At 35.5% G+C, this 17455-nt stretch overlaps 1 protein-coding gene across 4 annotated transcripts in view; it reads right to left on the minus strand.

Annotated features, from left to right (window-relative positions):
• The window catches only part of LOC138691298 (pre-piRNA 3'-exonuclease trimmer-like), a 355843-nt gene extending 346142 nt beyond the window's left edge, over positions 1-9701 (minus strand). For 3 of the 4 annotated variants that reach the window (XM_069813142.1, XM_069813140.1, XM_069813141.1), the window contains exon 1: positions 9519-9701. In XM_069813142.1, coding sequence (XP_069669243.1) covers positions 9519-9649 — 131 coding nt within the window. In that variant the 5' untranslated portion in view covers positions 9650-9701. The remainder of the gene's footprint in view (positions 1-9518) is intronic. The other variant, XM_069813143.1, reaches the window with a different exon arrangement.
• Between the last annotated feature and the right edge of the window lie 7754 nt (positions 9702-17455).

Consider the following 17455-nt stretch of genomic DNA (forward strand, 5'->3'; position numbering starts at 1 on the left):
GGCGTCGATTTTTGATAAGTCGTTGAGGGGTATGCCTACCTTGTAGGCTTTAAGCGTTCCTTTTATTTGTAGCTCCTCGTATTCCACTATGTTCGTTATATTCAGCTTGGTCAGGTGTCTCTTGATTTTCTCTTGTGTTGTAGTCTGGTGTAGTCTTCCGATATATAGCCACGCTCCATGAGTCCTGCCTTGTAGTTTGTTTTCGGTTTTCTCCGCTCCTTTTTTAAGTGTTGCTCTGTTTTGTGCCTACGATAGTTGGGGTCTTTATTTTTAAATTGTTTACTCCATTTCTTTTCACCGCCTCTGTGTATGCATTACATATGTTTACGGTGTGTTGATCTGTCGTATCTGTGGAGTTTTCGGTAGTTGTGTCGTTGTTTGACATGGGTAGTATTTCGTTTTGGGGCATTGGGGTTTCCTCATTTCTTGTGGTTGTGATCTCCTGGTTATGCTTGGTGTTGTGATATGTTGCCGATGGCTCCGATGTTGGAGCTGACTCTTTTTGGTCCTCTCGGTTACGCTCCATTTGGGAGATGCCCGTCGAACTTTCTCTTCCTATTCTGGGATCCGTCTTTCTTATTTCTTCGGCCACCGTCATTTTGATAATTTCCTTTAGGTTTCCCTCCCTGCCTCGTATTGTGCTCTCTGTTACATGATTTAGAGCCTCTTTAACTCCTTCTGATACCGTCTCTCTTATTTCTCCCCTGAGATTTTCAAATTGGATTGTAAGTGTCTTTACAGATCTTACGAGTTCTTCTAGTATCCCTTTCTCATTGCGACATAGTTCGCAGATCCACATAAGACATGTTGAAGGTTTTTCTATAGCTTTCATGTCGCCTTGTGTCATTCCAGTGCACTTAGCATGAAACCAGCCATTGCAACTGCCTTCTCATTTTCTAGTGTTTCTTTGCATTTGTTGCATTTGTACTTCCTGTTTTCGTCTAGTTGTTTTTTTCTACCAGTGTGGGTGCCACTAGCATCGGTAGGTCCAGGCATGATTGACCTTTTGTGTTCTTTGTACTGTCGAATCGTGGAGTCGATTTGTCTTCTCAGGCTATGGACTTTGGAAACTGAGCACTGTTACCAACCTAACGTTTGTCTCGATATGATCTTTGGGATGCACTCGAAAGATGGCGCTGGCTAGTAGTCCTAAGGTTTTTATACTGGCTGCTGATGTCTTGAAAGTTTATAGCACTTAAAAAACTACTCCCTAGCCGTTTCTTGTACAACTCCATAGGTCTACGTCTCTTTCTGTTGAAACTGTATCCTACTACTACGAAAGAACAAATAGCTGTTAGCAAAGCTTCCTCGTTTTCCATGGTCGTGCATCGTGCGAGATAGAATGGAACTAAAAAGGTGTTCAAGGCTTGCGCACTGCTCAGATGATTTGTATCGTGCGCACCACTTGTTCGAGAGTGCACAATTTAGTCCGCACATTACATGTAATGCCAATTACTGCCGCAGCGCGTCCGTGTATTCCCGGCCTAATATTGTAAGTACAGTATTTTCTACTTCTAACTCCAGAGTATTCGCAATTACTTTTTCACTTCAGACTCTCTATGACTCCAGATTAATTGAACAGACATGTCTGGAAAAGTTTGTGCAATTTTTAGGTGCAGAAATTATGAGACTGAAAATAACTCGTGATACTTTTTTTTCTTTTTTCCCGAGAGATAAAAACTGTAAGTATTGCATTTGCTTCCAGAATTGTGGTTTTATTATAATGAAGAAAAATTATAAGTTTAAGAGTCTAGCAGGCTACGTAATTTTTATGGCAGCTTATAAATTGTTCTGTAAGGAAAATTATAATGAAGTCATATTATAATAATTATTATAATGGGTCATTCCATGCCAACTGAGCCTCTGAGTGATTTTTTCATTTATTAATAAAGTGTATGGTACTATGATATATCAACTGTTAAAAGTATGAATTACACTACCCTTAAAGAAAACTTGGCTTGTATGTAATATTTTTGCAGTTTTGTTTATGTTTGTTGGTAGGTTCTTTGAATAGTAAATATGTTATTTCGCATGCTTAAGTTTAAGATCCTGCTGTTGTCATAAAACACCATGTTGTTGATCTCGCACTTTTGGAGGGAAATGTATGAAGCTTTCCAAGTTCAAGCATATATTACAATTCAAGGTAAGATCAAATTCAGTAATTAATTACAGCATATTAAAAATTGCTGTAGCATGTAACACCCGTTACACAAAATATGCAATAAGTTTTAATTATGATCTTATGAAATATTTGTTCACAATATCCTGCAGTGAAAGTGAGATTATAAGGTTGCTTGTTGAGATCATAACATTTTTTAATTAATATTTAATTTATTTTACCCAGAAAAGGTGTAACGGGTGTTACAACTCTTTAAGTAACGGGTGTTACAGTATTGATGTAATACCAGTTACAAAATGTTGTACTTGCCTGCTGTAACCTATTACAATAAAAAAATAGCTTGTAACTATCTCTTAAGTAGTTAAAGCTGCAAAGAGTCCATTCTGTATAAAATATGTGTTTGCTCTACCACGATCTAATGCACTTGAATGTGCTTATTTCAAGAAATGGCTCCTGTAAACAATCGGATGAAAAAAACATGTTGCATTTGGGTTCTAATGATACAGTGAAATCCTATGCCATAATAAGTAGTGATTTATCACAGAACAAGTATGCAGTCTGGACTTCCTTTAGCACCATAAGATGATGATTCCACAGGTTTTGGGATTCTGAACATGGGATACTGACAAGTGAAACACAAGTGATTCCCATGCCAGTGTACAGCATTGATAGATCTGAAGTTAAGTCTGGCATGTTTGTTTTGGTAGAGTTTTTAAGTGAAAACAAGAAACCCGGGTCATCAAAGGGTGAAAAAAAGTTCCGATACATTGGAATATGCCAGAACCAAGCTGATAATGAAGAGGACATTAAAATTATGTTCCTGAAAGTTTCTGGGCAGAGCAAAAAAATCTTCAAATCTGATGAAAATGATATTTATTTTGTAAAATTTAGTCAACTGGTCAGGAAGTTACCAACACCTGATGTCAAGTCTCAAGGAAACAGACTGTATTATGAATTCAGTGACAGTGTAGATGAAAAAAGATGTTTAAAATTAATTACACATGCACCAAAATATCTGTAAAACAACCATAATTTGAATGTTCCTCAATTAATCTATTTGTTCCATTCCAGGCTATTTAATAAATAGACTGTGCTCTGAGAATTTTTAAAAAGATAATTTAATTATTTACATAAAATGAAATTGTTATTACACAGAAATTTCGTTATATTAAATTTTAATAGCGTTGTTTTAATGAAACAGAAAGAGTGTCATTAATCATTTAAGTAAAGTAGAAATATTTGCACAGTGTAACACCCGTTACAAGTCATGTAACACCCGTTACAGAAGCTTTTCTTGAAAAAAATTAAATCTTTTAAGCAGAAAGGAAAACTGAGAACATATTTGATTTTGTCAATGTTTAATATATATCCATATAAAAGGATGTTAATTTGTGTGCATTAAACTCACAGAATTTTACATCTTTCAATAACTATGCAAAAGTTCATGTCTAAATTCTGTAACACCCGTTACACCGTGTTTTTTACTTGTTATTCAACTTCGTTAAAATAAACTTAGGATTATATATTATATCAAAATGTTCAGAAAATATAGGGGAAATAGTTTTAATAAATAAATTTTGATTCTATTAAGGCTGCATGGCTAAATTCTGTAACACCCGTTACACCGTGTTTTTTACTTGTTATTCAACTTCGTTAAAATAAACTTAGGATTATATATTATATCAAAATGTTCAGAAAATATAGGGGAAATAGTTTTAATAAATAAATTTTGATTCTATTAAGGCTGCATTCAAAGTGTTCAGTTTTTAGCTTTGTGGATGTAACACCCGTTACAATGGAATGACCCAAATATGACTTCATTACTTCTGGCATTTTTAGACTAAAAACCTAGCAGTTCCATTCCCAGATTCTGCCAAGTAATAGCCTAATTACACCTCACAATCAGCACCAACAAGCAGAGCTAGTCCATGTAAAAGGAAGAAAGTAGACAGTGTTAATGACAGCAGCATTAAAACAGACAATGTTCCAGATAAATTCATCAATGTGTTGATAAAGTGTTATTTGTTGTAATAAAACGAACTGAGAGGACAGAAACATGATTCCAAAAATCCCAAAGTAAAGAAAATTATGCATGACTGGGCAATGAAGTTGTTTTATTCTTGTCTTAATAAAAGAATATAGAATACTATATTTTGTTTTCTGTGTATTTATCCCAGTGTTCTACCCTCTCATGGGCACTCACCTTGTCGTGGTGAGGGGTTTAAACTTGTTGTTTATGCTAACAAGTAACAAAGAGGTACCCACAGAAGCTGCATTAACACCAACGCAGTCCCACTATATTTTTCACTGCTTATGATTCATGGAGTGCCTGAGTGTAAAATTTTCCGGAGGTAAAATAGTCCCTCAATCGGATCTCTGGGTAGGGACTGCATTGAGAGATGCCCAAAATCGCGTACTAAAGTACATATTTGGAACACCAAAAGTCACACCATCCAGTCAATCAGAGCCAAGTTTAATATTGAAAAAAAAAAAAAAAATCCCAGTGTTCTAAAGGATAAATCCTCGATCCTACCGTCAGATTTGAACATCACAAAGGTCAGCCTCAGGAAGTGAACAACGAGAAGAGAAGCATTTATGAGCTTACGTTGGATTAGGCCTACTATACAGTCAAACATAAGCTGAGAACAGGTTTTCGGATTGATAGTGGAAGGACACAGCATTATACCATGCTATTTTGCGGAAATTTGGAAAGTCTCGGACTATCCATTAACAAAATTAAAAGCACTGTTATCATTGTAATTAGAGAGTCCTTGCATAAGTATATTAAAAAATCAGTGGTGGTGGTGTTGGTGATAGTGGTGTCTAATGCCTACCCACTTTACTTGTGTAATTTGGGTTCTGCATACTGTGGATAGATGGCATGACTGTGACCCATTTTCAAGTTGCACACCACTTTGGCGGGCCCGTTATGCATGAGGTGTATCTGAGAAGAGTTATGTCGTGTACTAGAAAGCGCTTGGGTGAGTGTATGTGTAAGTGTTCGTGTAGGAAATGGGTGAGGATAATGATGATGAAGGTGAGGAAAGTAGAAGGAGAAACCCGGTGCTGGCACATAGCTTAATCCTGTCAAATACCACCAAAGGGGTCGCCATCTGACATATATCACTATCAACAGTGACATAGATATGCCTTCTCTTCATATGTACTGCAGAGAGATTTGGGATTTAACTCAGACATATTGATGCACAATTTAGTGATTAGAAGTTGTGTACCACCATCTCTCCTAGTCCCAAGGTAGAAATTTCACATGAAAATTTCGGACCCCAACAGGAATCGAACCCGGGTCGGCTAGTCTGGAGGCAGACGTGTTACCATAGAGCTAACTCAGTGGAAACATATTTAAAAAATCATTTATATAATAATTTTTAGAGGTAACACTGAAATGTTATATTGATCTCAAATTTCATGTTAGGCTTAATTTAGTATTTGTTTAACATTTATTGTATGCATACTTTTTTTTAATTTATTTATTTAACTGGTAGACAAAGTGGTACAAATTTAAATTATACAACAAAAATGTTTCTAGCCACTACCGTAAGATCCAGAATCATGTACAGTGTGGTCTTAGCCAATAATACAACATAAAATTTACAAGGACAGTTTATTAAATACACTAACTTAATTCAAACTGATAACACACAAGAGCAAAAGAAAAGAACAAAGAGAAAAAGAAAGAAAAAACACATTTAATATAAATTGACAACCAGACAGAAGCAGTGACATTCAATAAAAACATGAATATAGTCGACAGAAATAAATAGTAACAATTGATATTAGAGGAGAAAAATTCGCTCCAGCACCGGGAATCGAACCCAGGTCCTTGATTCTACACCAAATGTTCTAACCATTGAGCTACGCCGAACTTCAATCCACAGCACCGGATCGAATCCCTCTCCTCCAGTGTTTTTCCCTTTGTGGCTTGACTTCAAGTTCGGCATGTATGTTGACATTTTTATATTAAGTCAACTGCCATTAATCTTTATGTAGGAATAAAAAGGTAAAAAAACACACATTTGTTAATATTATATATCATGAATAATTTTATACATATCTTTTTTAAAAGGTTCAATTTTAAAATAGCCTATTTCAAATTTGGAAAATGGTTTGCAATTTTTTTATAAAGTCTTTGGCCGAAACTAGCATCATAATTAAGTGCTGCACTTGTATGACATTTAGGCTCAATTAATAGGAAAGTATTTTTGGGGGGGGAGGGGGATGCGGCAAAGGCTAATTGGGATTTCCCAATCACTGATCAGGTCAAAAGCCCTCATAGAACTGACATTTAACCTTTGCAGTGAATTTCGATGAAGTCCGGAGGGCTCATTAATCAAATCCACTCTCCTCACCTCCATGCTGGGCCCCTCTGAGATCTTTTGAGATGCGGAAGAGAGAGTGGTATGCAGACAGCAAAGCAGAAGCTACCACAATTATCCTTCCCAAGAAAAGCTAATAGACGACATTAAGATATGTGGATTATATGCAGAGACTAATAGGAAGGCAGAAAATAGGAAAGATTGGAGAATGCTGGGTTTGCAGTGAAATACCTACCCATAGACGTACGTGTGTGTGTGTGTGTGTGTGTGTGTGCGTGCGCGCATATATATATATATATTTTTTGTTACTGTGAAACTTGGACTCTCACTTTGAGATAGGAACAGAGATTGAGGGTGTTTGAGAATAAGGTTCTTAGGAAAATATTTCGGGCTAAGAGGGATGAAGTTACAGGAGAATGGAGAAAGTTACACAACGCAGAGCTGCACGCATTGCATCCTTCACCTGACATAATTAGGAACATTAAATCCAGACGTTTGAGATGGGCAGGGCATGAAGGACATATGGGCGAATCCAGAAATGCACATATAGAGTGTTAGTTGGGAGGCCAGAGGAGAAAAGACCTTTAGGGAGGCCGAGACGTAGATGGGAAGATAATATTAAAATGGATTTGAGGGAGGTGGGATATGATGGTAGAGACTGGATTGATCTTGCTCAGGATAGGGACCAATGGCGGGCTTATGTGAGGGCGGCAATGAACCTCTGGGTTCCTTAAAAGTAAGTAAGTAAGTAAGTAAGTGTATATATTTTTGTTTACCTTGTCTTTTTCGGCAACCTGTAAATTCAGGAGGTTCTTATACAATAAACTACTGGTACCTACTTATTATATATTGTTCATAATTACAAAAATAATAATATTGTAATACAGTACAATACAGACTCAATAAAGTTTTATTTTGTTAAAAATAATAATATTCCATTGAATTAATGTGAAATTAGTAGCAGGTTTCGAGATCTATAAAACTAAACAAACTGGACATGAATATTTTATTAGTTTTAGATACATAATATTCTGAATGTCTTGTGACTAACATAACCCTTACTATCGAATGACCCGACAAATGTATTTGTGCGAGATTGTGCGTATTTGCTTGTTTTCCGCACAAAACCAATACGCGGTAAGTGTGAAATACCACATTCAGTATTCCCAACCAAACACACATAACAATTTCCCTCTTCTTACCGCTTAAGCGCCATATTCATTTTACTGCTTTAGGCTTTTAACATATTATTTTTAGAGACGTTTAACATAGTAATGTAATAATTAATTATAAATTGGAAACTTACCACTCACCTAAATTGCACTGTTAATTATTGTTTTTAAATATTTGCAAAAATTAAGTAAACTCTACAACACCACAAAAGTTACTGCATTTGTAATGCAAGTAACATTAAGGAAGCCGTGAAAAAATCAACAAGATTCCAGATGCCAATGTTATTACTGCAATATGTTATATAAATAATATTGTTAAAATATTAAAATGAAAAATAAATCATTACATAACTTACCGTTTGTTTCAAGTTCGCATTTATAGACTGGGGGGAAAAAAAGGACAGACGTATATCACGGCCTGCTGGAGTATAGTAAACACAGAAAACATTTTATAGGAACCATGTTGAAGATAGATATATTTGTTTTCCAAAGTTGCCGTCATTGAACAGAAACCAAGATGGAGATTTCATTGCAACTAATTAGAAATTCCTCTTTCAGGTATGTAATAAACGATGTTCGCACAAAATAATGTACGATACACGAGCGGTATGTTTGTTTTCATGTTCTCGGAAATTAAAAAAGCTCAACTACGTTTCGCTTTTTCAATCTTTTCCTCGAACATGAAAACGTCAACATACCGCTCTTGTAACGCATATTACTATTACGTACTGTACTTGGCTTCTAGTTGTGTTACTAAGTTAAAATACAAATGTATTTACATAACGTACTTGGCTTCTAGTCGACTCAAATGTATCTTAAACAAAAGACAAATTGAGTGAAGACACCAATTTCGCGCCGAAATAAGGGTGAAAAGTTGGGAAGAAAGTGGTGTCTGGCAGAGAGATGCGGGCAGGCAAGATCACTCCGTCGAGGTAGAAGAGGTAGGTGGCAGGCAGGGGCAGCACATACAGCTCATATCCGTGCGTTTTCTTACTAATCACAGACAAAATGTAAGTTTTCGTAAGGTCGAATCAGTGATAGGTTAGGTTAGTTTAGCATTTTGGTATGCCTCGCATATATTCATTATTGCCTAAGAATGTCAGTACCCCATTCAAACCCCTCTCTTCCACGATGTCCCGTAGTTTATTTGGGAGGTCCTTGCTATCCGCAATCCTTCGGTAGCACTATTGTAAAGATTTACAAAAATGACATCAGCATCAAAATACAGCGCTTTCTTTGTTAGACTTCATACAATAAGTGAAGGTACAAGCCATGGGCAGAACGGTCAATATAGAGTATCCACCAGCCACTGAAAGAATACTGCACACTTTTATCATTGCCAATGTGGCGTTATAAACCAACTTTCAATACTTATCACAACCACAACACATTTCAATTCTTGGTGAATGTAGAGTATCCAACGCCCACTGAACGAATATTTCACTTTTATAACTGCCAATGTTGCGCTATAATCGTATATGTAAGGTAGGCTATAACAAAAACTTAAACTAACCTAACCTGTCAAAGAAGCAACAAGTTATACTAAATATTTGTAAAATTGGCCTATGTCTCTATAGTGAGCGGGACATAAGTAACCTTAATGTAACAGTGATTTCAGTTTCGCCAACATAGTAATAATACAACACACCTAATCTAACATCATAATACTACCCATGTAACCAAACCTAACCTAACCTGTCACACAATACACACCTAATCGAACCTAACCTGTCACATAATAGGCTTACTACACACCTGTAGTAACATTCCTCACATTTGGTATAATTTCGCGTTCCCGAATAGGCTAGTGAACAGTGACATCCTTCTCGTACAAGTACGCAATTCTCATATTATTGTAGGAGGAAGGGATTGAGAAACGTCGACATTACATACCTCGGCTTATACTCTGGATCAGAAAGTAAACCAGTAAATTCTGTGTCCACTGCAATCACCGTCGCATTTTTCAAATGTTCAACTACTTCATTGTATTTTTCTTCAAAATTATGCCTAGTAATTTCACTCATTATTACACTGAAAGCAAAATAACCTCGGCTCAACTGTATTATTTGACCCGCTGACAGTGATGCCAATGCTTGTTAATGAAATTACCCACATATAATCCTGAAATTACCCGACTTTGCTCTAAAATACCCACATATAATTCTGAAATTATCCGTTTGTAATTGTAAACATAAAAGAAACGAAGAAATAAGAGAAGAACTTGAGATATATGAATTAAACAACAAAATAGAAGAATATAGAAATTCATGGATGTCTCACATTTCAAGGATGCAGGAGGACAGGATACCATATAAGTTTTGGAAATATAAACCTCGGGGAAGAAGAGATATTGGAAGACCAGCGAAAAGATGGATGGACCAATTTCAGTAGCTGCTACAGGAATCAATTTCCTAATGCATGAAGGATGATGATGATGATTTTCGTAGTACCCGGTACTCGTTACATAGACCAATCTTACACTAAACATGGAGTAATTTATGCTTATTAATCAAATAAATTATTCTACGGTAATGGTAAAGTTTAGCGGTCCCTGCATAGGTCGTTATTGCACGCATGCAAGTACAACGGGATTCAAAAGCACTGCCATAATAAAATAAGTCTGACGGTTTTATGTATGCAATTGACGGCGTAGTTTACGAAGCCGACACTAGAGTGGCGTAAAAAGCGCAATTATATTAATTTGTCTATGATTATATTTACATAATGAACGTATGTCACTTTAACCTCTCCTTTAAATGTCAGTCGACGGTTCGAACCCCGAAATGAAATTATTCTTTATTATAGGTATATAAAAAGCGCAATTATATTAATTGTCTATGAATATATTTACACAATGAACGTCTGTCACTTTAACCTCTCTTTTAAATGTCAGTCGACGGTTCGAACCCCGAAATTAAATTATTCTTTATTATAGGTACATAAAAATCGCAATTATATTAATTGTCTATGAATATATTTACACAATGAACGTCTGTCACTTTAACCTCTCTTTTAAATGTCAGTCGACGGTTTAACCTCTCTTTTAAATGTCAGTCGACGGTTCGAACCCCGAAATTAAATTATTCTTTATTATAGGTATATAAAAAGCGCAATTATGTTGTCTATGAATATATTTACACAATGAACGTCTGTCACTTTAACCTCTCTTTTAAATGTCAGTCGACGGTTCGAACCCCGAAATTAAATTATTCTTTATTATAGATATAATACAATTACTCTAAAAATCTAAATAAAGTGTATACAGAATGAACTTCTCCCTTTAAATCTCAGTTTACAGTTTGAACCAAGTGACGGCTATATTTTCTGAGTTCGGGCACCGAAAATTAATTACTTTTATTGGGGGTATAATTCAATTGCTGTAAAAATCTAAAAACTTGTATACACAATGAATAATACACAATAATGTAATAACACAGCCATTTTAAATTAATAAGCAAAGCTGTTGTCAAAATTAGTAATGTAATAAATTTAATTAAATTTCGGGTCTCGAACTGAGAATATATAACCGCCCTCGGTAGAAACTGTAGACTGATGTCTAAAGTGAGAGAGTAATTTTGTATACTTTTTCTTTAGGCTTTTCCAGCAATTGTATTATATCTATAATAAAACAATAATTAATTTTCGGTGCTCGAACTCAAAGAAATACAGCCGTCACTGGGTTCAAACTGTGGACACGTTTAAAGTGAGAGGGTAATTGTGCATACTTATTTTTCAAGCAATTGTATTATACCTAGAATAAAGGATAATTAAATTTCGGGACTCGAACTGAGGAAATATAGCCGTCAGTGAGTTCCAACTGTGGACTGACATATAAAGTGAGAGGTTCATTTTCTATACATGTTTTTAGATTTTTCCAGCGATTTCATTATACCTACATAGGGGTTCACAACCAGAGTGGACCAAGTTCATCTCGAATAGTTCTGAGATATTGAGTCTTCATTCACCTTCTTTAGGAAATGCTGTCATCTGTGGAGTAACAAATGAGTTATGGTCTTTGTTTGTTATAGCAATGGATAAATCTAAGTTTTCCTCATCCGAGATTGTATTACTCCACAAACTGATCACGGGTGGACTTGGTCAACTCTGGTTGTGAGCCCTTCAAATAATAATTAAATGTCGGGGATCGAACTAGGGAAATATAGCCCTGACTGGGTTCAAACTGAAGACTGATATTCGATGGAAGCGAATGTGACTCTGGTGTAGCCAAAAATAATAATTAAATGTCGGAGATCGAACTTGGCAAATATAGCCCTGACTGGGTTCAAACTGAAGACTGATATCAATGCCTTCTCGATCCAGACCAGGGGCCTGTTTCTCGAAACTCATGGACTACCGTAATAATATTAGTCTGCACAGTAGTAATATTAATTTATTAAATAAAATTTTTACAAGGTCTGTGTTTCTAGAAACTACAAGGGTAAAGTAGTAGTTACCAGTTCACAGACTAGTAATATTGTTCGATTTCACCAGTTCATAAGTGATTCTGTTTCTTAAAATGCTGATTTAGTTGATTATACTAATATTCAACAGGAATATTGCTACAAGACTCTAAAGATTGGATGATTTCTATATTATCAGTTACCAGTGACAACCTTTCTCAGATAATCAAAAGAAAATATTGTAGTTATTTTTTTAATATGTGGTTTACTGGTTGCGATTCAAGTGATGAAGTTGTTGTGAGAAGAGCTAAAACTATATCCAGAAAGAACAATTATTCCGTTATGGGAGCACTGTTTAAATATAATGAACAGATTAGGTAAAGTGCTGAAAAACTTGAAGAGTTGTTAAATATAGTGGGACCTGCCATAACAAGACAAGCAAATAGAAGTAATGCATTATGAGGAAAGCTTCAAATACAAGTTGCTCTACAAATTGAAATGTTGATTATTTGGCATATTTTCCAATGCCATCAGGTCTTTCTGTCCTAGACCAGCAACACTTGCAGAATTTTTTCTTAATAATCTAATACCAATTCATCAACTGCAGTAATTTTTGCTGGCTTCCCTCCTCCACTGCAACTTCTTCTGACACTGTCAACTTTAGCCTACAAATTAAATATAAAGCTACACTAGTTTATGAATAGATCAAATGTAAAGCTGAAAAAAAAAATAGCGAATTTTTCATCAAGTCATATTAAGTGGCATTCATGTTGGCAGTAGACCCACTGGCTACATAATATGTTCATATTATTATACTAACTGTGAACTTGAATTTGTACTTGTCAAAGATGCTTTCTTAACGTATGCATAATCTTTGTTCTGAGGTATCAGTTCCATAGCCTCAAACATTACAAACATTTTTGTTCATTGGTTTACTTTACCATTTTTGCTAATATGCTTTAAAAAGCACCGAATAAAATATCCTTTGATTCATTAATCATATTCACTATAGTTGATTTACTTTAAATTGATGGCATTTCAGCCGAAAAGAGAAATCAAAACCAAAACAGGAACAACTTAGCCTTATAACCTCAAATAACAATACAAATTACTCTTAAGGAACCCGCAGGTTCATTGCTGCCACACATAAGCCCGCCATTGGTCCCTATCCTGTGCAAGATTAATCCAGTTTCTATCATCATATCCTACCTCCCTCAAAAGCATTTTAATATTATCCTCCCATCTACATCTCGGCCTCCCCAAAAGTTGTTTCCCCTCCGGTCTCCCAACTTACACTCTATATGCATTTCTGGATTCGCCCATACGTGCTACATGCCCTGCCCATCTCAAACGTCTGGATTTAATGTCTCTAATTATGTGAGGTGAAGAATACAATGCATGCAGTTCTGCGTTGTGTAACTTTCTCCATTCTCCTGTAACTTCATCCCTCTTGGCCCCAAATATTTTCCTAAGAACCTTATTCTCAAACACGCTTAACCTATGTTCCTTTCTCAAAGTGAGAGTTTATTTTAATTTAGTACATTTACCTTCTTTAATTGTAGGTAGAAAATTCACCACAGTCCCTTCTATGATATTAGTTTACGTTCTCTGGTAGCTAGTAGATAAATATAATTCAATACAACCCAGTATAGTAAGAAATTAATAAATAATAAAATTAAAATGTTTATTTAGTGTAAAGTGTGCATAAGTTCCATTTATTTGTTGCATAATATGTTGCAGGTATAATTATAAAACTGTGTTAATTTTAATGTGAAGAGAAATCTGCATGTTAACATAACCTGTTTGGTCCACACCTGTGGAGTAACGGTCAGCGCGTCTGACCGCGAAACCAGGTGGCCCGGGTTCGAATCCCGGTGGGGGCAAGTTACCTGGTTGAGGTTTTTTTCGGGGTTTTCCCTCAACCCAATACGAGCAAATGCTGGGTAACTTTCGGTGCTGGACCCCGGACTCATTTCACCAGCATTATCACCTTCATTTCATTCAGACGCTAAATAACCTAGATGTTGATACAGCGTCGTAAAATAACCCAATAAAATAAAATAACCTGTTTGCATTAACATTTTAAGTTGAGAATGAAGGCTATTTTGAGATTTAATAAAGAAGAATATATTTAGGGTAGACTTCAGAACACGATTACCATCCTTATTTGTAGGTAGAAAATTCACCACAGTCTCTCCTGTGAAATGTATCCTACATATATTATTTCCCTTCGTAGATAGTCGATAAATACAATTCAATACAACTCAGTATCATAATAAATAAGTTAATTAAAATACAATTGAAAGTGCGGAGTATCATACGTGACATTATGCTTAATTATGATGTATAATTGCGGATATAGAAATATGAGGTAAATACAGTAAACATAACCTATAATTCGTATATGGTATCATAACGTAGTTATGGAATGACGGGGCATTGAATAACATCAAAATTAGACAGAAATGGTTATATTATATAACTGGTTCTTAATTTGAACTGAGTACATTAAGCATTCCTGATATTTTCCGGAAATGCTTTATCAGTGTCCATAACTAGTAGCCTATATGTGAAGATTTCTCAACACAAATGCTTTCTTTCGCTGTAAAAAAATATTCAGCAATATATTTATACATATATTAATACAGTGGTCTGTAATTTGAATAATTTTGCTATCACATTCACATTCGACATGACAACATAACTTTGTAAATCTGGTTGCTTTGAGGTTGCCTTATTGCAATACAGCTGTCATATAGTCAAGTGTCCGAAGACCAATAAAGCATCACTCATAAAGCAACTAAGCCAAGAAATAATGGGGGTAGGGTGGCCAGTTCCTGTTCCCTTCCACTGCATACGTCACTGACTACTAGCGCTGAGGTAGTTCTTGTGATTTCGGAAGTGAAAACCGTTCAATTTATTTTTGTGGAAATGCATTTGATCATATAAACAAGGCATAATAAAAGTCTAAATTAACCAAACTAATTCGTATATGCAAAGAATATGTGCGCTAGTTTAGTCCCAGTAACATATTTAACTAATCAGACTTCAGATTAAAGTACTGTATGAAACGAATAAATGCAATTGATGTGTAGACAAATTGCCTTTGTAACGTTATGCTTAATTATAATTGCATAATTGTGAATGTAGAAATAAAGTAGTGATAGAGTAAACATAACCTATAATTTTAAAACATCAAAATATACGTACGATGCAACTGAAAATTATTGATTCATGCATAAATGAATGTGCAAGAATTTCGTAATGAAGCATGCTTCATTTCATTTAATTACAATATTAGGTACTGTAACAGTAATGAAAATATACGGTATAATTTTTGGTAATATACTATCATATCTCGTTTTTAGTTCTAATTGTGTATATTATCAAATACGGTATGTATTATTTTCAATGCGAATGCGACTCTGCTGTACCCAAAAATAATAATTTCATGTCGGGGATCGAGAAAATATTGTCCTCACTGGGTTCAAACTGCAGACATACTCCGCGAATGTTGTGTATATTATCAAATATGTATTATTTTCAATGCGAATGCGACTCTGCTGTACCCTAAAATAATAATTTCATGTGGGGATCGAGCAAATATTGCCCTCACTGGGTTCAAACTGCAGACATATACCGCGAATGCGACTCTGGTGTAGCCTTCGTAAACTACGTCCATAATTCCATAAATGAAACCGTTAGCCTTCTGTTATTTCCGTCATCCTTTTGAGTCACATAGTACTTCCTGTCCAAAGAGTGTAAATTCCATTGTTATTTTCATGCGTGCAAGAACGACCTAAGCAGGGACCGCTAAACTTACTCTTTTTTATATTTTCGTAGTACCCGGTACTCGTCACATAGACCACTCTTACACTAAACATGGAGTAATTTAAGCATATTAATCAAATAAATGATTCTACTTACTCTTTTTTATATGCTCGCCTGTATGTAATTTCTATTTTATACATATTTCATTGTTATTTTCCATCCGAAGATCATTAAGAACGATGATAATTAGTTTAAACAAAAGCCGCCTAAATAAGGGTTCGATAGATCGGCCTACTAATCAATTCATAACGAATAATAAGTAAACAAAATAATTTTGTGACATTTGGAAAGAAAAAGAAAAAAACATTAAGATAAGAAAACGTAGGAAATCATTTACAATAAAAATTTTGTTGGGTACAAATGATTACTAATTATAGCTAAGGATGATTTTAACACCTGAGATCCTATGGCATCAATCGTTGCATCAGAAATTTTATATTGTTTAAGTTGATTTAAAGTTTCACGTGGGATCGTGCCACGGGCACCGAACATGATCCCAAAAACTGTCCAATGTGTAATGTGGTATTGTGCTCCAAGATGCTGACAACAAGGCTCATATATGACTTGTTTTTCACGACACACCTCTTGTGGCTGTTGCTCATGCATCTCAAAACGGATTGTGGGATCAAGAATGACACCCTTATCCTTCTGCCGATCAATTATGATGATATCAGCCCGTCTAGTAGAGCCATCAGAAGAGACGCAACCAACCTCCTCATAAATCTCATAGGAAGCATTCTGACGGATTGAAGCTGCGATGAGAGAACGAACCGTATTATGTCTGTTGATTCGGAGCAATTCTCCATGACGGCAGAAACCCAAGACGTGAGGAAGCGTTTCTTGCTCGTCGCATCTTCTGCAACGGCTTGAGTCAAGAGTTCTACCAGGGAGAGTACGTACAGGTATTGTATTACAGTTCATCTTAATGGCTTGCGTCCACTGACTGCTCGAAAGTCCCTTTTTGGTTGAGATCCACGAATTACCTTTCTTCCAGTGAGAATAGAAAACAACTCCCAAACCTTTACTTTTCAATTTGCTCCATTGATGAAAAGAATCTTCACGCAATGCTTTTCTTAGTTTTTGAGAAGAAATACGTTCAGAGCAATCGAAGGTAATTGGTAATTGTTTGATGCAATGTTCAATTTCGTTTGGAGGATTTCGAGTGGCTGCTACATGAGGGTTGTCAACGTGTAAAAGTCTTTGACAAATATTTAAGTGCTGAATGTAAGCTTCCCACTGGGCTTTAAATACTCCTAAACCTCGCAATCTTCTTGGTGCATACAACATAGCATCCGGGGCGTCAGTAGGAATGTTAATTATTTCCTTAACAGCGCTGTTAATTAATTTGTCAATATCAGATAGAAATTTCACTTTAAGATCTTTTAAAGGAGCACATTGGAAGAGGTAAACCAACTGATGCCAGATATATTGATTTAATATATTTTTCTTTTGGTCAGGCATGAGTAAGGGTGAAGTGACCAGCTGATTAAGATTTTTTGTCAGTTTTTCAATTAGTTGCGCCGCATTAAATTTTATTTCATCATTAAAAGTAATGCCAAGATATCTTATAACTTCATCCGATTTGATGCAAGATATTTC

Source organism: Periplaneta americana, chromosome 16, assembly GCF_040183065.1.
Source record: "Periplaneta americana isolate PAMFEO1 chromosome 16, P.americana_PAMFEO1_priV1, whole genome shotgun sequence".
NCBI lineage: Eukaryota > Metazoa > Arthropoda > Insecta > Blattodea > Blattidae > Periplaneta > Periplaneta americana.